This window comes from Hibiscus syriacus, unplaced genomic scaffold (genome assembly GCF_006381635.1).
Source record: "Hibiscus syriacus cultivar Baekdansim isolate YM2019G1 unplaced genomic scaffold, ASM638163v2 tig00112236_pilon, whole genome shotgun sequence".
Classification (NCBI taxonomy): Eukaryota; Viridiplantae; Streptophyta; class Magnoliopsida; order Malvales; family Malvaceae; genus Hibiscus; species Hibiscus syriacus.
Genome location: NW_024063279.1, coordinates 421,728 through 445,537, shown reverse-complemented (window position 1 = coordinate 445,537; position 23,810 = coordinate 421,728). Strand labels below are relative to the sequence as shown.

The 23,810-nt window shown below is 32.8% G+C and overlaps 1 protein-coding gene and 2 pseudogenes across 1 annotated transcript; 2 read left to right on the top strand and 1 right to left on the bottom strand.

Annotated features, from left to right (window-relative positions):
- Positions 1–3,560: 3,560 nt before the first annotated feature.
- LOC120176367 lies at positions 3,561–5,468 on the bottom strand. Its single transcript, XM_039182803.1, has 4 exons — positions 5,445–5,468; positions 5,158–5,368; positions 4,463–4,530; positions 3,561–4,012 (listed from the first exon to the last, which is right to left on the bottom strand). The coding sequence occupies exons 1-4, from the start codon at positions 5,466–5,468 to the stop codon at positions 3,803–3,805; spliced, it is 513 nt and encodes a 170-aa protein (XP_039038734.1). The 3' UTR covers positions 3,561–3,802.
- Positions 5,469–18,187: 12,719 nt separating this feature from the next.
- LOC120176377 lies at positions 18,188–21,027 on the top strand (annotated as a pseudogene).
- Positions 21,028–21,443: 416 nt separating this feature from the next.
- Positions 21,444–23,347, top strand: LOC120176376 (annotated as a pseudogene).
- The last annotated feature ends 463 nt before the right edge of the window (positions 23,348–23,810 follow it).

Sequence of the window (23,810 nt, the reverse complement as noted above, 5' to 3'; positions counted from 1 at the left end):
TCCAAGCTTCTCTGGCTCAAAGGATCGATCCCTTGATAAAGGGATCGATCCCTCGAGGAAAATGATCGATCCCTTTGGCATAACGGTTGAAATATTTGAAAAAAGATTGATCCCTTTGGTAAAAGGATCGATCCTTTGTGCCTTAAAAGTTGCAAGTAACGACTATTTTGATCCCAATGGCTCCGAAACATCCCCAACGGCTAGTAACAGTCAAAAACACATCCCAACATAAAAATGAAGTTAAAGACACTTGAAGAATGTCACCAACACCTATCCAAGCATTAAAACACAAGATAAAAATTTTCAATTCTAATTTTCTTTCTCTCGTAAATATTTGTGTTTTGAACTCAATTGTATATCCTTAGGTTTTGTTTTTGTGAGCTAAATCTTTGTAAACACCGACCTAGAGAGGTCTTCTTGTTTACATATTTCTTATCCTTTGTAAAGGGGTTTTGGTTCTGGTTTAGCCAAGTGAAAAACTAGGGAGTTGTAAATGTTACTCTTGATCCTTTAAAAATAAAGAACAAATTAGTGGATTTTTTTGAAAAATCTTGAGTGAGGAGCTTAGATAGTGTATGTAGACTTCATTGAGGGAGTTAAACCACTATAATCATTGTGCAAAATTTCCTATCTTATACTCCTTACTCCCAAAACTTCAAAAAGTCAATTCATCACTTCTCGGCATATTTTTGTTGATCGAACAAGCTTCGTTGAACCTAACACTATTGAATATATATATTTTTTTGTAGGTGTTTATATACAATATTCAAACCTTTGCAAAGTCAAGTTTTCATTCTTGTTTTTTTTATTAAAAAATCACAATATTAAATTTTATGTAAAATGTGTATAAGAATGTCACTATAATGGATATGTCATCGTTTGATAGATACATATAACCAAATTATGTGCATAAAGGTGTTTTTTACTTATACAGTAAATGGTTTATTAATATAAATTAAATTGTCACATATGTGATGAGGACTGGTAAAAAATATTGATATAAAAAGTGAATTATAAAAATAATTCAAAAAATAAGTGTAAGGGAATAAGTAAATGATTTATATTTTATTTATTATAATTAATTGTAAGGGAAGAGGTAATGATTTATTATAAAAATATTAAGAAATCATAAATCAAATCAAAACACTGCCCAATATAAATATTGACAAATATTTTTTTTCTAATTTCACACTAATTGAATAGTTGTCAACTTAAGTCATTATAAAATTTGGTTTAATATTAATACCATAATTAGCCCAATAAGAGATGAGATTCCTTTGTCCTTTGTAAAGACCACGATATTCCCTTAATTGTTTAATATACTTCACTTAGGTTCGTTTGTTTCACGTAAAACGTTTTTCTCATTTTTCAGTATTTGGTTGGAGAAAAACTGGTTGGTCAACGTAAAACATTTTGCTAGTCAACAGAATTTCCTTTGTGTTTTCTGGAAAACGACTTACTGTCTGATTTTCCATAAGTCATTTTTAAAACTTTTTACTTCAAAGAATAAATACTCAAAATAATTTTATTTTATGAATTTAATATTAATAAAATATTTTAATATCATTTTAATCAAAATATTAATTATTAAAATATATTTATTAATATTTCTAATAATAATATTATATTTTTAATATTATAATAAAATAATCAATTATATTATAATAATATAAGATATTATATGTTTATTTTAATAATATATATAAATTATTAATAAAATTTATATTATGCATTAATTTCATAGAAATAATATATTAAATTATTAATAATGAATAATATTATTTATATTTAATATTAATAATAATCTAGTAATATTTAATAAATATATTTAAAATATACTAATTAATATTTTTAAAATATAATATAACACTATTACTTTAATAAATAATTAATATAATTTATAATATTTTTAGCGCAATAAAATATACCAATATTAATATTTTTATTAATAAAATTATAAAAATAATGTTTTAATAATAAATGAATTATTTTAATATTTTAAAAATAATAATATTAAGTTTTATGATAAATAATATTATTTATTGTATTTAATATTTGTAATAAATAATTTTTTAAAAAATAATAAATTAGCGAAAAAATGGTTTAAACAACATCTTCCAATCTTTGTAAAACGTTTTCCAGAAAATGTAATTCATTTTACGGAAAACGTTTTCAGTGAAACAAACAGACCCTTAATTTAATGATCAATATATCACTATTACACAACACAGCTTCAATGATGTCTTTTCATTAGCCTTTGCAAATAATTTTTTAAGTTGAGATATTTATGATACGGTAGATTACGTACTTGATCATCTTCCGTTAAAAAATTAACAAAACACTGAAAAATTAACAGGACTAATGACATAATTTCACCATTATGAAAAACATGTTAGCAAATATTGAAATAACATTTTGACGAATGCTAAACAAACATATTTGTAAACGTTAAATGAACTGGACACAAACGCCTTAAACATATAACAAATGAACGTGATATTAAAATTTTAAACGAATAATAATCGAATATAAACACTTTTAAAAATAAATAAATAGACAGAAACATAATTTTATTCGTTTAAGCTTGACTCGTTAGCATCCCTCTGATCTTCTTCGCTTCAGGTCTTGGTTATTTCCCGAACGGCACGCAAGTAACAGAACTTTGTCTGATTTTGCCTACTTCCTTGAAGCGATGCCATAATTCTGGGGAGGAATTTTCAGACATTTCCCGATAACCAGCAAGTAGATTTGTGGGCCTCAAACTTTTGTAAGATTGTTAATGTTAACTAGCAAATCAAGCTTTCGTAAAACAAAACCCAAATAAATGCAACTTGCAACGGAGTTGATAGCGAAACCTCTAATTAACTTAATCATGTAGCTAATTGAACCATGTAGTTAGACTAACGCTTGTTTCTCATGTAGTAGACCAACCAGCAGACCGTTTCTTTGTCTTCCACGTGGAGCCATAATTTCAAGTTAATACTGCCTCTTTAGTTTTTTAATCTTAATTTTATGTTTATAATACGCTTAGGCGCATCTTTAAACCAGGTGCAGTTCTCCCGTGCATTGAAAATTCTAATCCAAGAATTGAAAAAACGACGAGTGGATTTGTCAGCTTAAATACGGTTATTAGATTTAAACGTATGATTATCGAATTAGAAGTATTAGTTGAGAGAGTACATATATGTTGAACATATTATTGGAAATTAGAAGTACTAGAATCCCTCTTGCGATGAGTAGATTGGTGTTGGGAGTTAAAAGATGATTATTTTATATTACCTGTTAAACATGGTAGGATTTACTTTTGATGTGTCAGAGATAATTAAGTTGGGACAAATTAATGGGAAATTGGAGGTGTAATATAACTTGTCTTTGCTTAGAGAGAATCAACCCATTTGTTAATACATACCATCTTTAAAAAAGAAATAAGAGTTTTTTATGTAGTTTTGTAAAGCATCATTTAGAGGTTAAATTATGTTAAAAAAGAGGGTGATTTTATTGTTAAAGAAATAGGCCTATTGAAAGGAAAAGGAACCGAAGGGAACGTTAGGAGTTCAACATCAGCGTTCAAAGCTCGAAGTTGGATTTATGAGATTTCAGGCCCAGTGTATGAACGGGGATAGCAGGCTCTACAACAAATTGCAAACGCCCACTATCAAACAAAACTCTACTAGACCAAATGCACAATGCAAAAGTTCATTTGGAAAAGGTTGGAATTTCTTCTTGGATCATTTTGGGACCTTTTCCAAGAAACAAACCGCCTCCAAGAAGTGGAAGACAAGGTCAATGACTTTAAATGCCATTAAGGAGACCTGGATATTTCTCGGTTTTGACTAGAAACAGACGATCCTCCTCCCTGCTTTAGGGAGATGGAGATGGCTCTGGCCGCTGTAACTGCAGAATCTCCCCTCTTGATGATCCTCTCAAATTCCCTCACCCTCTCTGAAAGCAATCGAACATTTGTGTCGCTGGACTGAACCAACTTGTTTGCAGTTTCCAAAGCAGTGCATAGCTGGAGTAAACAGAGGGCAATGTGTTAACAGTTAGAATCATCGAAATCTATAATGGTCCGACTCCTCAGCTTTTTTGAACTTTTGATATACATATCAGACACAACCAGATAAATGGGAAAATGTAACAGAATTGGAATACTTATGTCGGACACGTTTTCATATTCGACACTCACACTCAGTCCAAGTAACATAGGTCAAAATAACTTCTTCAACGGAAATTGTCAAAACAAAACTGAGAATGCAGGATGCTTGAACAAGAGCTAGAATCAAAGAATTAATGCCCCAATTGGAGAACTGATTCTAGTTCAAGCAATAAGTAAAACTGCAGCTCCCTAACCAGTATGAATATATACTCAGGCTAATGCATGACATAAGTTGCAACAGGAACAACTGAAAATAAGCAATGGGAAGCTGTTCTATACATGCTTTAAAAGAGATTATCTAATTACCTCTAAAGTTAGAGCTGTCCATGAATGATCTGAATCATCGAGTGCCACCTTCAATTTCTCGAAGTTTTCCTGAATGAAACCACTATGCGTTTGACATAGCAAAGAAACAAGCTTTCCCAAAAAAAAAAACACACATAGACTGCTCATTTCAGGCATTTACCAGCACAAATCATGAAGATGTATCGAACCATCCCATATGATTCAAAGCTACAAAAATACTTAAAAATCAAATCAAAAGGCAATAATGAACGGAACTTGGTTGTGTAATTGTTTTCCCATCATGTATAATAGAGCTTGAAATGAAATGGCAAATGATTTAACACGTGGGTGATTTATACGAGGAGAAAATGTCAAGGAGGACATCAGCATTCAGCAACAACAAAAACTTAACAGTTTCAACAAATTAAAGGAAGAAAAATACCCTAAATAATTTTAGCCATTTTAATCTGGAACTTAGACATTGAGAGGTTTACTTTAGATTCCAAAGTTATGGATCAATTGCTAAACTTTTCAACAACTCAACTTGGTTCAAGGCTTCAAGCAATAAACTTTTGTTAAAACAAAACATAAGAATGTACAGAGAGAGAGAGAGAGAGAGAGAGAGAGAGAGAGAGAGAGAGAGAGAGAAGGAATTAAAAGCTTTTCCAATTTGGGTTTTACTATGATGATGTAAATATTGAGGAACAATAAAGGACCCTGGAAGAGTTTGATGAGGTCCAAGGATTGAGATAAGGCATCAACGGAATCAAGAAGTGATTGTGGTGGGAGAGTGGCATCACGGCGGGGACGGTGTTCAAGCGCTTCACCGGATTCCTCCCCAACGTCGCTAAGCAGATCCCCTATGGTAAGCAAAGGCCCTCCTATTCTCTCATCCCCTTTATTTTCCTCTGACTCGGTGCTTCTGCTCTGAGCTTGCTTGCATTAGTCCGGCTTAAGGTTTTACCATATTTGATGGGCTTAAATAAATGGGCTTTAGGCCTACTGAAGTCCCCTTCAAAATTTTCATCTGAAACGTACCTAAAGAGCAAGAAGGGAGCAAAGCAGCGTGCTATGAATTATAATCAACAATATTCAACATGCTGATTTACTGTTGCTCGAATCAGGTAATCTTGGTGGTAAAAGAATTATTTTTATATTTTGAGATATTGGGTTCGAGCAACATGAATGTTAGAGTGTGAGCGTTCATGTAAGATGATTGAGAGTTATCTTTAAACATATAATAACTTATACTAACCCAGATTAATAAAAAAATATGTTGCTTTCTCTTCTCTGTTTTTGGCATAATGCTATATATGTGAGGCCCTCAAATTCTTCCAAAAAGATTAATGTGATCCTCCAACTATTTTTTATCTTAATGGCAGCCATAGCCATAGTAATTGCTAACATGTCTAATGGGTTTAATTGATTACCTCAGTTGTATGGAAAATTTGAATGGGCTGATATTATTAGATCTGTTAAAAGTCTTCATGTAACTTTAAAAACTTTGAAGGAGAAAAGATTTAGTGGTGATGCTCTACAACTTGAAAGTGCTAAAGTTGTTTACCTATTTGATGAAAATGGTGTTCCATACGATAGAAGTATAAGTGAGCGGATGGATTCAAATTTTCTTGTTGAGGAGTCCATGCTTTTGGCAAAAATGACAGCTGCAGAAGTAATATCTAGAGCTTTTCCCGGTAGTGCATTATGGCGAAGGCATCCTGAACCTGATATGAGAAAGCTTAAAGAGTTTGAAGCTTTTTGTCGCAAACATGGTCTGGCATTGGATACCTCATCTTCCAGTCAGCTTCACCAGTCCTTTGAAAAATTAAGGGAAAAACTCAAGGATGATTCTGTTCTTTTTGACATTCTTGTTTCATATGCAACAAAACGAAAAAACCTATGGAATTTGCTAGTTACTTTTACAGTGGTGACTTAAAAGATAATGTGAATGATTTGGGTCATCCTCTGATTGATGGAAAACAAAACTATTAAATTAAAATAAATTAAATCCTCTAATTGGGTGGCAACAAGTGTCATGATATTTGACACTAGTGACATATGACACGATATTTTAAGATTAAATTTATTTTAATTTATTAAAATTAGGAACAAATTGATATAATATATAAGAAATATTGACTAAATGTGTAAATATACCAATGTTATTAACTGTCGCATCAGCACTTCCGTTAAATGTTAACGGCAAGTGGCCTGATTAACTACATTTAAATAGTTAGGTGACCTGATTGACAAAAATTCAAAAAAAGTGGTCAAAATAAAAATAGGCTATAGTTAGACGGTCACTGTTATAGTTTGCCCATGGTTACGCCTTGCTTTGGTGTTGTGCTACTTCACAATTTCGGGTCGTTCAATATAATTTGCTAAACTATTATTTAGTCACCCATTTTTTCTTACAACTTTATTTTGATCACTCAAATTTTAAAAAATATATGTTTAACATTATGCTTTAATTCTATTTTGACTCTGTTACCAATAAATAAATAAAATTATCAATGTGTCATCATAATGTAATTTTTTTAATTATAACGTAACATTATCTCACAATGACATGTCAACATCACTGCTTCTTTTTTAACATCGGATGATCAAAACGTAACGTTAAATATGATTTTAAAAAAATAATTGAGAGACCAAAACAGAACTACGAAATATATGAATGGAAAAATAATGCAGTTTTTTCCTAATTTCTAAAAGCACACACAAGTAAATATATAATGCGTTGTGAGCATAAAATTAATTAGTTTTATTAGCGGTCTTAATAGTAAAAAGAGAATGTTGTTCTTTTTGTAAGATTTGAATTTGAGTAACTTGGTTTGCATGGTATGTATGCATTGTCAATAAACTTAAAAAAATTCTAAACAATGAATACCTTATATCGTACAAATTATTTTTTATCTCAACTTTATGCATAAAGTATTTTAACATTAACAAATTTGATCACTTTTGTCATACAACATTATACCTGTGATGCAATGGTACAAAAATATATTTCATTTATCTTTCACTGTTTAACCGTCGTCTTTACATTTCATCTCTTCTATTATCTTTACTCTTTTTCTTTTTGATTGTCTCATTCTTCTTCATTTGAATCTCATCAAAACTTGACTAGACAATGATTAATTTGTATAGGTAGACAAATGAAACTTCAGATTTCGATTGTTCGAGGGATTACCGTGGAGGAATTAGCTCCTTTTCATATACCTGAAAAAACCAACAAATAATCTCTAAGATATGATGATAGCTGATAGCAAACTAACACTCTCGATTCAAACCATACAATAATTAATCATCTAAAAATATTAGTCAAAGCCTCAAATATACCTTAAAAAGATAAGCTTCGCAACTAACAAATTTTAAAATTATACTTGTAATATCTCCAAATTTTGGTTAGGGATCAAAATGAATAAAATGAAGGTTGGTGGCTAAAATATAAACTTAAGAAAAGTTTGGGGATTAAATGATAATTTTCAAAAATAGGTATTTTATTCCCGTAAATGGATAGTTTATCCGCAAGAATAATGTTTTCGTGTTACCTAGATGTTTCATACAGAATTTGTGTTAAAGGCTATGAAGTATGAAAGTTCGGGAAAAATTCGATAATCGGATCGAATCTAAAATTTAGGAAATTTTGCTAGATAATAGAGAAAGGGTAAAGAAGTCATTTTCTATGTTTAAAAGGATAAGATTTAATATGAAACATTAGATTTAAGTTGATTTTTCATATTAAATCTAAACCGTTAGATTTTTTAAGGGCAAAGTTATCAACTACGAACTCATTGATATAATTTCAGCGTTTGGATGAGAAAATTGACAAGTGACTTGATTAGAAACACTAGATTATAAGGGAAAAGTGGTCATTTTGCATTAAAATGAATTTAAGTATTAATAGTTAAAAAGGACTAAATCAAAAGAAAAGAAACATAAAAAATTCCCCAATTTTGCTTCTGAAGTTCAAAAGAAACTCAAGCTTTAATTTCATTTTTAAAGCTTTTTACGTTGGATATAATGTTTAGACATGAAATCTAATTTTATTCTCCATTAAATTTTCTACAATTGATGCCATTTGTTCACGGTTTTGATTAGTATATGTTATGGAATTTGAGGGATTATGAAAGCTTAGATCATGTTTTATCATTTTTATATTCGGTTGAAGTTGAAAAACATTTGTTAAAGCCATGGGAACCTATTTGACTTTCATGGAAAAGTTTAGGGTTTGAGATAAAAAAAAATTGTTTTTGAGTTTTGTCATAAAGGGTTAAGTGTTTAGAAAATTTTAAAGTGGTGATTGAAGCGAAAATTCAAGGATATATTATGGAGGACCAATTTGCCAATTTAAAAACGTAACAGATTGATGTGTAATTATTGTTTGATGAATGAAGCTTGAATTCTAAGGTTAAGAGTGAAGGACTAGTTTGGTTATTAAGGAAAGTTAAAGGGAATTTGTGTTTGAATAGTCTCCTCTGCATGGAACGTTTAGCACACGCAATTACGACTGAAACCAAACATGGAAGTTGGAAACCAATCCTTTTATCCAATATAGCCCGGTTTAACCCATTTAGTTTGTTGGTGATCTAATTTTGTTTGGAGGTGCAGAGGAAAGCCAAGCAGCTATCATCCAAAGAGTCTTCAAGGATTTTATCAAAGCTTAGGACGTAAAATAAGCAACGCCAAGACCATCATTCTATTTCCAAGAACGTGGATAATCAAACACGCATGAGAATCAGTGAGACACTTGGATTCAAAGAAGTGGAGAACATGAGAAAGTACCTTGGAGTCTCAACCATACACTGAGGAGTTAATATGACGCTTTACTAGAATCTAATTCAGAGAATTAGAGACCATGTAGCTGGTTGGAAAACCAAATCCCTCTCCTTAGCAGGGAGGATCACCTTTAACCAAGGCAGTACTTTCAACTATTCCGTATTACAAAATGCAAACCGCCAACCTCCCTTCCGGTGTTTGCGATGAATTAGAAAGGCTCATCAGAAACTTCATCTGGGGGGAAATCGTGGAGGACTGGAGGTAGTAGCACACACCTATTAGGGTGTGATCAACTATTTAAACGAATAAAAGGAGGAATAGGGATCAGAAAAATGAGACTACAAAACGACGCTTTTCTCATGAAGGTCGGGTTTCAAATTATAACCAAAACGGATGAAGCCTGGGTCAAATCTTACGTAGCAAATACAAGGTTAGAGAGAATTTACCTAGAAGCATACACAAGCGGAAGGGATCCAATCTCTGGAGAGGCGTAAACAAATATGGAGCAACCTTATTTCGAACATTACCTGGAACTTGGGAAATGGCGGCGACGTTGAATTCTAGAACGACAATGGATACCTGACTTGGGACCACTTAAAAACCATTGCATGCACCAAGAAGAATTAATAGGCTTAACATGCAAAGTCAAAGATATGATCACATGTAACCAAAAAAAGATATGATTACAAGCAAGGGTGAATGGAACTGGAATCTCTTAAGGTGTCTCCTACCTGAAGAAGCTTTAAAATACATGGAAGTCATCTCCCCCAATTAGATATGACCTAAATGATACACAAGATTGGAAAGGCACGGATAACAGGAGATTCCACAGTGAAGTCTGCATACGATTTTGTGAACCAGAGAGCTACAATCTAAGAAGAAGACCTTTGGACTATAATAACCAAACACCAAAGTCTACCCATGATTAAGACCATCATCTGGCTACTCGCAAAGGAAAGTTACTTACAAATGTAGACATATGGAGCTTGATAGCAGCTGTCAATATGTGGAGAGCCATATGAAGATATAGACCACGTCTTTCAAAATGCTCGACAGCGATCACATAATGGAAACAAGTTGTGCATCCGAGTAAACTGGCAGACTCTTAAACTGCAATATAAAGCAGTGGGTCAATGATAATCTCCTGAACAACCACAAGATAGAGACTGATAAAGGCATTGCCCCACCTTTTTTGGGGTTGTCCTTTGGATACTGTGGAATAGGCGTAATAGAACTATCTTTGACTCTGACATGATAGAAAAAGAAACTGTTTTAGAACAGGTTACAAGGACGGTTAAGGAGATAGACTCTCATAATGACAGAAACAACAGGATCAGTAACCAAGACTAGAAAGCGAACTGAAGGTTGGAAACCACCCTTAGCCCCCTGGGCAAAAGTAAATACGATGGAGCAAGAAGAGTCCAAACTGGGGAAGCTACTTGTGGAGGAGTCGTTAGAGACCATAACGGCCGGTGATAAGAGGTTTCACCAATTATATTGGAGTATGCACAACTTTAGAAGTGACTGTGGGGGATCACTTAACATAATGGAACGTTAATGTATAGAAATTGGGAGGTAAAAGTGATAAAAGTCAAACGAGAAAACTACAGGATAGGTGGTAGTCTAGCTAAACTAGCATGGTCTTTACTCCACGAATAGAGGAACTACCAAGAGAGGTTGCCACGTTAACTCGGGAAGAAGAAATAGTCTAGGTTCTTACTCTGAAAAAAAAATGTCAAAGTTGGAGTTAAAGTATTGAAAGATAGAAAATAAAGTCTTTGCGAAATTATGGTATTCAAGCCTAATTTGAGGAGTAATTTGAAGTATATGAAGTTTATATACTTCGAATTTATATTTATTAAATTTTTTAAAGATTTTTATTTGATTAGTGAGCATGATTAGAATTAAAATTCTAATATGTTTTGGAAGTTTCAGGCGACATTTGTGACTTATCTTGGATAACGCATACGAAAAATGAGTGTTATAATATTTTTTTATGAACTTGCTAAAGGACCTCAGTAGTTGAAGGGTGTATTGTTTTCTTTAAAGATTTTAGATTCAAACAATGACGCCCGTAAAACATATATGTTGTCAATAATTAAAAAAATGTTATAAACAAATACAAACTTTTAATTATCCTACCCTACAAAAATAAAAAATTATATCTTTCCATAAACTTCAATTCTTTGATTGCTCTATGCTTCAGTTCAACGACATACCTTGCACGGAGTTCTGTTTGTCTTCGGCAATGGCAATTTCAATAATTTATGAAATAATTAATTGTTTTTCAAATTTAAGGAAAAAAATCATTATCGAACCAAGGAAAAAGCAAGATCTTTTCTAAGATTTTGTTATTTATTTTTCCTTTATACGAGCTTCCTTTGTCCCACACAAATAATACTTTCTAACGTTGTAGCATCAACATTTTTCACATGTACAATACTTTTAACCTTTTTCGAGAACAAGGAAATAGCAGTTTGTAAAAAGGGGGAAAAACATTAGTTGTAGAATTAAGGAAATTGAACTCCATTCATGTATTACTTTATTATTAGGTGTTGATGACTTAGGCCAACTTGATTCCTTCTGTTATAAATAATTTATTATTAATAATTTAAATATATTTTTAAATAATTTAAATTAAATATAAGATAATATATTTATTTTTTTAAATATATTGATAACACACATACATTTTGTAGACATAATTGTTTGAATTCAAAAATTATAAAAGATAATATTTTATTTTTAAATTATTAAAATATTGAAAAACAATTAAACTATCACACCTTATTTAAACAATTTTTATATTTTATTGTAGTTAAATAAGTCCCTGTGCTCTGACTTTTACTCATCAAAGTCATTTGTTGTTCTTCATCTTACTTGTATACATTCCATATTTTTTTAATACAAACTCGTTAGTTCGATTAAAAATAGAAAATATTCAGAACTACAATACAGATTTATAAGTATAATGTAAAAGTAAATAAAATTATAATTAAGACATTTTCCTATAATCGTTGACATATGTTGTCAATAATTAAAAAAATGTTATAAAACAAATACAAACTTTTAATTATCCTACCCTACAAAAATAAAAAATTATATCTTTCCATAACTTCAATTCTTTGATTGCTCTATGCTTCAGTTCAACGACATACCTTGCACGGAGTTCTGTTTGTCTCGGCAATGGCAATTTCAATAATTTATGAAATAATTAATTGTTTTTCAAATTTAAGGAAAAAATCATTATCGAACCAAGGAAAAAGCAAGATCTTTTCTAAGATTTTGTTATTATTTTTCCTTTATACGAGCTTCCTTTGTCCACACAAATATACTTTCTAACGTTGTAGCATCAACATTTTTCACATGTACATACTTTTAACCTTTTTCGAGAACAAGGAAATAGCAGTTTGTAAAAAGGGGGAAAAACATTAGTTGTAGAATTAAGGAAATTGAACGCCATTCATGTATTACTTTATTATTAGGTGTTGATGACTTAGGCCAACTTGATCCTTCTGTTATAATAATTTATTATTAAATAATTTAAATATATTTTTAAATAATTTAAATTAAATATAAGATATATCTTTATTTTTTTTAAATATATTGATAACACACATTCATTTTGTAGACTAATTGTTTGAATTCAAAAATTATAAAAGATATTTATTTTTAAATTATTAAAATATTGAAAAACAATTAAACTATCACCTTATTTAAACAATTTTTTATATTTTATTTGTAGTTAAATAAGTCCCTGTGCTCTGACTTTTACTCATCAAAGTCATTTGTTGTTCTTCATCTTACTTGTATACATTCCATATTTTTTTAATACAAAACTCGTTATTCGATTAAAAATAGAAAATATTCAGAATTACAATAAAGATTTATAAATATAATGTAAAGTAATAAAATTATAATTAAGACATTTTCCTATAATCGTTGACACAAAAACTAGCCATCTGGATCACACAAGGACCAAAAAAAGAAAAGATTAAAAAATCTAACCAATGCTCGAAAAAAAATAAGGATACAAACAAATTTGATTGCATCGGCAAATGAACCACAAAGGAGATGAAACTACTGAAGGCCACCGACAAATCGTAAATCAGAGTCAGCGACGTGAGAAAATTATTCATGAACGCAAAACGTATATCCAAAATAATATGAGGGTCCAAAGCATGAAAGATCATCATGATAACAAATAAGCGACACTTCTCGTTAATTGGGGGAAGGAGCGATATCAATTAAGTTGAAAATGATAAAACCATAAATAATTATTTAACCAATATACTTGTATATATAATATACAAATTATTCATAAATGTTTTCTATATTTTTATAAATATTTATACCTTAAATAATTGTACTGAAATATATTCAAACACCTATGTCTGCCAACTAAATTAAATTTGATATATTTAATAAATATAAAATTACTTTTATTACATCGTTTTAATTGAAATAACAATGTTTGCTCAAAAATAATTTCGAATATTCTTACAACAATGAAAAAAATGGCCTATCACGGTGGACGTTCCTATTTTCTAATGTGGACCTTGTTTGTTACTCCACAATGTAAATATTTTAATACAAAATAGAAGCAAGAGAAATTTGAAATAGTTTAAGGAGAACATGAAAGGTAGTGGTTAGTTTTTTTTTTCAACATATAAATTAAGATCCTCAATCATTCGTCTATATGTAAAAATAATTATAGTAGACAAACTTATTGTTATAATCTCTAGAGCACATAGCTAAAAATCCTTACATGACATCTTTAATCTCTCTTGAGTTGTGGATCTATACTCATTAGGAGCAAAGTTCCGCTTCTCCTCTCCTAGTTAGAAATGTTAGAAAAATCACGACCTCTAAATTATTACGATAATAATATTAACTCAATTAATACTCAATGATATGTTAATACTTCTACTTATATTTATAAATATAATGATCATATGAATAATAAACTAGAATATTTCAATAGATTGGCTTATATCATATGAACTATATGATATCAACCACTTGGTTTTTAATGAATGGTGTAACTACTAGTTGAACTCGTATTAATAGCATTACCAATTATATCTCAATTGCATTAAAAATCTGTTGATAAAAAAAGTTTTTAGAAGTAGAATATGAAAACTTCAACTTTATAGGATAATAAAATAGTATCCTCTTTCGTGCATATTAGGCTAAACTGAACCTTTGTAATCTTGTTTCGGCATATTATATATAAAATGCGAGTTTGGCCAAGCTTTTAGATGCCTAAATGGCCACGGAACCGGGAGGGTAACCGAAAAAAATGGCCATGAAAGTATGGCTCTATTCAGGGATAGTAATAAGTTGAGTTTAGGGATGGTATCTGACCTGAACTCATCGGGTTTTGCCTCAATTCTATAAGGTTGAATTTTTTTTAATCTAAGTTTTGGTTGGGTTAAATATTTTTGAAGGAAAATATCAATCGAGCCATATTCATGTGAGGATGAAAAATATTTGATTCAACCCGATGCGAGGATATATATATATATATATATATATATATATATATATATATAGGCTATATATATATAGGCAAAACTTTCGAGATAATGTTCTGGAAAAAATTAATTCACGAGATAAAGCACTCCCAAGATTAATTGCTCAAATAAGGTGAAATCCACAGTGTTGGCCGTAGGTCGCCATGCCTTCCGGGCGACCTACTAGGTCGCCATGTCTTCCCGGCGAGCTACAAGAGACTGCATGTGCCATGCACGTCCCAAACACGTTGGGCATCTGAGGCCATCCGATCGAGGCCATCCGAGAGCATCCGAGGCCATCCGAACGAGCTATGCGAGGGCATCCGAGGGCAACCGAGCGAGCTATGCGAGGGAATCCGAGGGAAGCCGAGCGAGGGTAGGTCGCCCGGAGTGCATGGCGACCTACAAGGTCGCCCGGAGGGCATGGCGACCTATGTGTTGGGACTGCATGTGCCATGCAACACGTTCATTCTCTCTTTTTGAGCAAGGGTAGTCGCCCGGAGTGCATGGCGACCTACAAGGTCGCCCGGAGTGCATGGCGACCTACGGCCAACACTGTGGATTTCACCCTATTTGAGCAATTAATCTTGGGAGTGCATTAGCTCGTGAATTAATTTCTTTCAGAACATTATCTCGAAAGTTTTACCTATATATATATATTATATATATATATATATATATATATATAGGGTCAAGTCTAGTACGAGATTTTATCTAAAAGATCTGAAGTCGTAGATTTGGTGTAACTTTTCTAAACCTGAGTTGATTAGATGACACACGAAGAAGTGCTATATTTAAATCAAATTCAGATGATTCAAAATTCGATTGGATCCGACCCAACTCAAAATAATCCCTAATTTGATTAGATCTTGAAACATGCATGTGAGTCCCCCGAAAGAAGATGGTAAAATATCCTTTGAGAAATAATTTAAAAAGGGAAAAATGGCATTGATGGATGGAGGATCCTACTTTCATTAAGGTTAGTTGTCACAACTCACATCCAATCACGGTGGGATTCTGAATCTGAATCTATATCCCCAAGGCCTTAACATTCATGAACCATATAAAGTCTTTATATATATATATTATCAAAAGAACACGAACACAAAACTAGCTAGCTGTGGCTGGCGGAGAGTTGAATATTTGAGTCTTTGCCGTCTGCACAACGGCATTAAGCAGGTTGGCCATAAGCCATAAATGCAAATCAAGCACCAACCATTGCTATTTTCCGGCTACGACTATGATTTCTATTGTAAAAAGGTTAACTTTTTTTTTTTTACTCTTTGAGAAGAAAACAATACGCATACCATGACCGAGCCATTAATTAATTAAGTTATTTTATTATTGAAAAGGTTTGATAATTGTCATTGACAGTTCAAATATATTCCACCATGTGTTCATACATACACGGCATGATACCGTCCTTATATTATTTGTACTATTGCAAACATTTGCCTAAATTTAACGTTTGACTTTGTTACGTTTGAACAAAAATTAAACCCTTTTGGTTAGTTCGACACTTTATTATGCTTTGACATTCAATATAACCAACTTGTTCGATACTGTAGGTTTAGTTGGATTGTTCTGATTAAAAAAAATGTTATTTATATTATAAATTATTTTTACTTCAATTTGATTATTAATATACAAAAATAATATAAAAATAGTCTTGATATTTCAAATAATGATTTATTACCTTTGAGCATGTTTGTACGGATTCCATTAAAATATTCAGCTTAAGTTTTACTATTTTTATTATAATAATAGAGAAACAAGTTTAAATGTATAAAGTAAGGAGTCGTAGAATTCAATATGTGGAATAATTTTTCAAATCGATCTTCGGTAATATTAGGATGGGATTGGACACTCATAAGTATATTATATACTTTTTTAATATATTACTATTGAACTTAAGACGTGAGGAGGAGAAGTGAATCCTTAAAAACTAGACCATTGGAGGAAGTTATATACAATTACCATAATTTATTAATTAAAATTTTGAATTATGTAAGAACTAGTATATGTTCTATATACTCTCAACAATTTGAAAATGAACGTCATGTTGTATACAATTTTATACTATTAGATAATTACATGCTTATAATTAAAAAAATGTGGGTATTTGCCCGAACCAACTTATTTTAGTAGTTAAAAGAATCGTTATTGTTCCTAAAAATCATGAGTTCGAGCACCAGCGATTGTAATAGGATGATTAAGCATTCATTATCAAATAGTTGAGAATATTTAGAACATATACTACTTTATAATTATGTTAGCTTAATAAGAAAATTGTAGATATTTAGTACCTTAATACTTCTTTTATGATATCAAACTATTTTTGTGTACATATTCCGAAGGTTACTTTCATAGTTAAAAGTTTAAAGGTTTAATCATGATACCGTATTAAAATTTATTCTTAATATTCAATAAAATAATATCTTAATCTTTATTTTTCCTTTTGAAGAACGTTTATTGTTAGCGTAATATATCTGCATGTATTAAAGTATTAACGCGATACTATCACATATAATGAAACGAGGAAATAATTAAGAATAAATTTTAATATTATATTTTTAATTATTGTAAAGTTGCTTTGTAAGTATTAAAGTATTAACGCGATACTATCACATATAATGAAATGAGGAAATAATTGAGAATAAATTTTAATATATATTTTTAATTATTGTAAATTTGCTTTGTAACAAGAGTTTAATTAGGTGGGCGTAATATTTTTCGATTCACTTTATATTTATGGTTTAGAGATCTATATTTATTATGTGGGTTGAATTTTTTATCTCTAAAAGTAAAAACTTAGACACAATTCTAGTAACATTAATACTGATTATTTATTCTTTAAGAATTTTCATATGATCAAATGAATTTTAAAAATTTATAATTTTTATTATATATACTTTGATATATAATTAACATTAATAAATATATCAAAATATTTTGATTAACGTATATAATTTTTTTTAAAACGACCCCCAACATATAATGATGATTTTTGCCACTAGTCTCAACTTCCCCGTAAATGTAATTTACAATAGATGGGTAAGCTATTATTATAACAATGGGATTCAGAAACAATCAAAGGAGTAATACAGGTAAGAAATTGCAATATGGATGGTGAGGGGATTTAAATACAACAGGTGGGATTTTAATATGGGTCCAAGTGTTGAAAATCTTATAATTATTTAACTCATGTATATAACACCTGTTGTATATCAGCCAATGGGAATACACATCTGTAGTTTTGACCGCCACCGAATGTTTCATACATCTTACATCCCCAGTTGATGTTATCTTCAATGAAATGATTTTACTTTTAATCAATCTTGTATGTCAAATCCCTTCGTCAATGGCTGCTGAGCTAAGCACCCACAACCGGAGAATTAAAAACAATTAACAAAAACATGAGGCAAACGCATATTCCGCCATTGTTATCAACAAGGTTGTGATCTTCTTTTCTCCACTTCAAATGGGATCCTCCTCCACCTCCTCCTTCTTCTTCTTCATCGTTTTCCTTAATTTTTATCCTTTTCCTGTCTCCGGGGCTTCTTTTTCTGAATTTATCTACCCAAACTTCACTGCTTCGCACTTTAGTTCTATTAACAACAATGGCGCCTTCTTGTTCTCCCGTGATGGAACATTCAAAGCTTCCATCTACAATCCCGAAACCCAGGAAACCAGATTTTACTTGTGCATCATACATGTAGAATCCAACACCGTCATCTGGTCAGCCAATCATGATTCTCCGATCTCCAGCTCCGGTGAAATGGATCTTAACGGGAAAGGGATTAGCGTTACTGGTTCAGATGGCGTTCTCAAATGGTCAACCCCACGGTTACAAGCCACGGTTCGTGCCTTAACGTTGACTGATAAGGGAAATCTTGTTTTGCTCGATCAATCCAACGGTTCTCTTTGGGAAAGTTTCGATTATCCGACGGATACAATCGTGTTCGGACAACGGCTCTACGTTGGGGCGAATCTGTCGAGTGCTGTCTCGGGAAGTAACTTGTCGACCGGCGATTTCAGATTCATGGTTACCGGCTCTGATGCAATATTGCAATGGCATCAACAGACATATTGGAAACTGTCTATGGATACTGAGGCTTATATGAACTCGAATGATGTTGTCGAGTACATGGCAATCAACGAAACAGGTTTTTATCTCTTGGGTCGAAATGGATCAGTTGTTGTACTAAGGGTTAACTTGTCGACGACCAGGTTTCGGATTGCCAAGCTGGGTGTTTCAGGTCAGTTTTCTGTAAGTAGTTTTTCTAGTGGCGAATGGGTTCAGGAATTTGTTGGCCCCATTAATGGCTGTCAAATTCCAACCAGTTGTGGCAAACTGGAATTATGCACCGCTCATTCAACCTCGAATGCACCCGCATGTTCTTGTCCCTCTGGTTTTCATTCAGCTTCACGAAATATTGGTGGCTGTTCGCCGGATAATCTTTCTTATTCTCTTCCCACTGCATGTGATTCCACCAATAATGTCACTGTTGCTATGTCAAATTCTTCAGATATTTCATATATGAAACTAGGCTCCGGCATGGAGTATTTTTCTCTTATTTACTCTCATCCTGAAATAAAAGGTGTAAAGTATTCAGCTTGTCAAGATTTCTGCTCGGAGAATTGTGCTTGCTTGGGAATTTTCTACGACAACTCTTCCGGTTCTTGTTATGTGCTTCAAAATGAATTAGGCTCAATTATACTAAGTGATACTGTTGAAGATGATCTTCAAGGTTATGTTAAATATTGTTGGACCTACTCCAACGGATTCCAATGGCGGAAATGGTGATAGCAATGGAAGAAAAAATTTCTCCATCGCTGCCGTTGTGCTATTACCTTTCACCGGCGTTTTCCTCTTAGCCGCTCTGGTTTTCCTCTGGTGGAAAAGATGTAAATTCAACAAATCTGAAGAGATGAAATTAGGCCACCAAAACTCGGTTACTTCGGATGATCTCGATGGATTCAGCATTCCAGGCCTGCCTCAGAAGTTCAATTACGAAGAACTCGAATTAGCGACTGAGAATTTCAAGACCCAAATCGGAGCAGGTGGCTTCGGTGCTGTATACAAAGGGACACTCCCTGATAAAACTATCGTGGCAGTCAAGAAGATAACAAATCCAGGCAATCAAGGCAAAAAAGAGTTCTGCACGGAAATTGCGGTAATCGGAAACGTTCACCATGTCAATTTGGTTAAACTGAGAGGATTTTGTGCCCATGGGCGACAAAGGTTTTTGGTGTACGAGTATATGAACCGAGGCTCGTTGGATCGATCCCTCTTCAGCAATGGTCCGGCCTTGGCATGGCAAGAGAGGTTCGACATAGCACTTGGGACTGCTCGTGGGCTCGCATACTTGCACGGCGGTTGTGAACATAAGATCATTCATTGTGATGTTAACCGGAAAAACATTCTCTTGCACGATCATTTCCAGGCAAAGATCTCCGATTTCGGGCTCTCGAAGCTTCTAACACCCGAACAATCCAGTCTCTTCACGACAATGAGAGGCACTAGAGGCTACCTTGCGCCCGAATGGCTTACAAACTCCGCCATTTCCGAAAAAACCGACGTTTACAGCTTCGGGATGGTACTGCTTGAACTGGTCAGCGGTAGAAAAAACTGCTCGTTGAGATCAAACAGCCGTACAACCAATGGAACCAACAGTGGTGGAGCCAACAACTCGTCGTCGTCGTCAGTAATGGGATTGGTTTATTTCCCACTGTTTGCACTGGAGATGCACGAGCAAGGCAGGTACATGGAGCTCGCTGATCCGAGACTGGAAGGGCAAGTAAACAATGAAGAAGTGGAGAAACTGGTGCGCATTGCTTTGTGCTGCGTTCATGAGGAGCCTGTACTTCGGCCGAGTATGGCCACCGTTGTTGGGATGTTGGAAGGTGCGCTTCCTTTAAGTCATCCGAGAAATGAATCGTTGAACTTCTTGCGGTTTTATGGCCGCAGATTTACAGAGGCTTCCATGGTGGACGAGGAAAATAGGCAAAGTGATGATGATTTCATGTTTTTTCAACAAGAAAATGCTACAACTGGGTCAAATACTTGTTTTTCTTACATGTCGTCACAGCAAATCTCAGGCCCCAGATAATTTAAATGGTTTTGAAGCTCAGTCACTGTTGCATGAACAAGAATTGACAATATTGTGTTGTTTAGTAGAACAAGAGGAGGGATCATACTAGAAGCTGGTTGTATTTAATTCGGCATTTTGTAAAGGTATTTGCATTATCAGAAAATTAGATGGTCATTTTATCATTGTTTTTTCAATAGGGGTGATGAAGTTTATTTAACAATGATTTTGAAATCATATTTATTGAGGATTGTTCTTTATAAAAAAAATAAGTAACTTAGAAATTTTATTTGTAAACATACATATCATAAATGATTAAAGGAGATTATGAGCAAATATTATCTTATTACTTTTAAAAAGATTAAAATGTTATTATTACTCTTACTCGTTTTTATTAACCTTTTGATTTTCTTAATATAAATTATAAATAATTTTATAAAATTGATTGTTTTAATTAATATTATAAATATGTTTTACAATATTTTATTATTTTTTTCCGCTTAATAAAGTTGCGTTACACGTGGCGGCAAGAGAGAATCCTGATAAGTGCAACGAATCATAACCGAACACGTATATATTAAGGCCCAGAACCAATCAAAATTAAGTCTTCCTACCGAAAGTCAAAGTCCATGAAAAGTTTAAATACGCCGATTAGAACACCGTATTCATCTTATAATTTTCCTCTTTCTGGAGAGGAAGACCTTGGAAATTTCCTCATGGCTTACGTCGAAAGAGGTTGGTTCCTTTTTTTTTTCTCAAATTTCTTTTTTTATTATTTTAATATATTTTATGTAATGAGATCTTGTTGTTCCAATTCGAAATTCGTTGCCGATCATTACTATTTTTATTATGATTTATAAGATTTCTTTTTGGGTATCGAATTTAATATTGTAGAAACCCTAATTAGCTTCGGGAAAGGAAAAGAACGAATTGTTCATACTTATGTTATCAGATGATTGTCTGTCGTAATGTATTGTGAGTTTATGCAAATTGGGATTTTAGTCTGTGGTTACGCGATGCTTTTGATGAGGATTGTTCTAGTTTGGAATAATATTGGATTTATAACCCTTTTAATATATGAATTCGGACGAGTTTTTCTTCTCTTTGCCTTGCTATGGAACGGCTGAAATGGAATTTTAAGCTGTCCTTGAGCCTAGCTTGGATTGCCGTAGGGTTCGTGAGGAATTCTTGTGGAAAAAAAAACCTTTTTAAGATGACATTTAAAATTAATTTCAAATAGAAATATGGTCCTTTTTTTCCATTGCTTGCAGTCTTCAGGTGTGCTTAAAAACCCTCCTCTCTTGACACCCCCTATCATTGGTTTTTCTCATTTAAAGGTTCAACACTTCAACACTTTAATCTTGTAGAGCCCTTTCACTTGCCTTTCTGCAGCTACGTGCTTTTTGCCTCTATTGGTTGGTACCAGTTAAAGCTGTGATGTTTGGAAACAGTTATTTCCTAATTTCAATTTGAAAAGAAGTTCTGTATGTTATTCCAATGTAGCCCGTGAGTGTATATGTATCCTTGTGATAAATCCAAAGAGGATGTGGTTGTGTTGATTACCTGTCTTGGCTTGATTGATTTGGGATTGCTGGTGATTTCTTAAACTTTGCAGAGCTTTGGATGACAACAATTGCATAGCATTCCTAGCTGCATTGTTAATACAGTATACTGCCTTTGTGATGAAAACATTTCCATTTCATTACTTTAGCATATTGTTATGTCATGGAAAATTCTCTTCATATTTGGGATTTGGGAATAATTTCTTCATGCATGATTGTTTAGGTGTTGTGAAATCAAAGCGGTCAATATGGCGACTGAGAACTATCACTGATTTTTTCTGGGCGATTATCAATTTCATCGGAGTGTTCTTCTCAACCATGTTCTCGGTAAGATTCGTTTTTTGTGTGTCATTGGCCATTGCTCAGGGTTTCTCTTTTGTTTTCATTTCTTTTAATCTGTACAATCAACTGGAAACCTGAATGTTGGTGTGCATCAGATGGAGAAGTCTGATGCCTATAGAAAAGGTGTTGGTTCAAGCAAGAAATGGGATGGTGGTCCAGGTGGACCTGGAGTGGACCATATGGTGGTGGTGGTGGTGGTGGCCCTCGACAACCACCGCGTGGACTAGATAATGTTCGGGGAATTGACCATAGTAAGTGGTTTGGCCTTTTGTTTTTTCCCACTGTATAACATTGAATTATCTGTTGTTTGTCATCTTAGCTTTCCTCTCTCTCTATTTTTATAGATTTAGTTGTCCGCTAAAAGGTTTTTCTTTCTGGTACTTTATTTCAGGTTCCCTTCCTGCCTGTGGCTCTTGCTGCGGTGGCTAACAGCAGCACAGCATATTTCTTGTGCCTACACGGTTATTATCTGATGTCCTCTTATTATGAGTTATATTGAAGTTTCTAATGTTAATATGTTGCCTGTGAAACAGACAATTTTTAAACCTCTACATGCTTGTATGTACTTTCAAACTTTTTTACCTTTATCATCTTTCAGCATTACGGGTTTCATTAGTGTTTCCTCTGTTTTAAACCGATTGGCTTCGGGTGTGAAGAATGTATTTCAGGTTTAAACCGATGGAAAAGTCTAAAATAGCCCTTAATAGATCTTAAAGAATCAACCTTGCAATTGAATTTGTAAATTGCAATCAGAATGTACAGAGGATCATTATATTAATAAATTCAAATTAAAATAAAATCTCAACACACATGTATTAGTATTTGGCTTTAAACATCAATTTAATATAAAAGATACTTTTTAAAAATATTAAATATGATTAAAAGATAATTCCTACTAAAACAAAATACTTCACAGCCTTGATTCTTAAAATGCATGCCTCAAACAGTCCAGTCCCAAGTTTCGACCCACCAAGGCGAAAAGACTCGGTAACCCATGAGATTAAGACCATATAATTGAATATCAACCTCTCAAATGTTATAAACCAAGATAAGGACTTATGGCTCTCAAAAACTA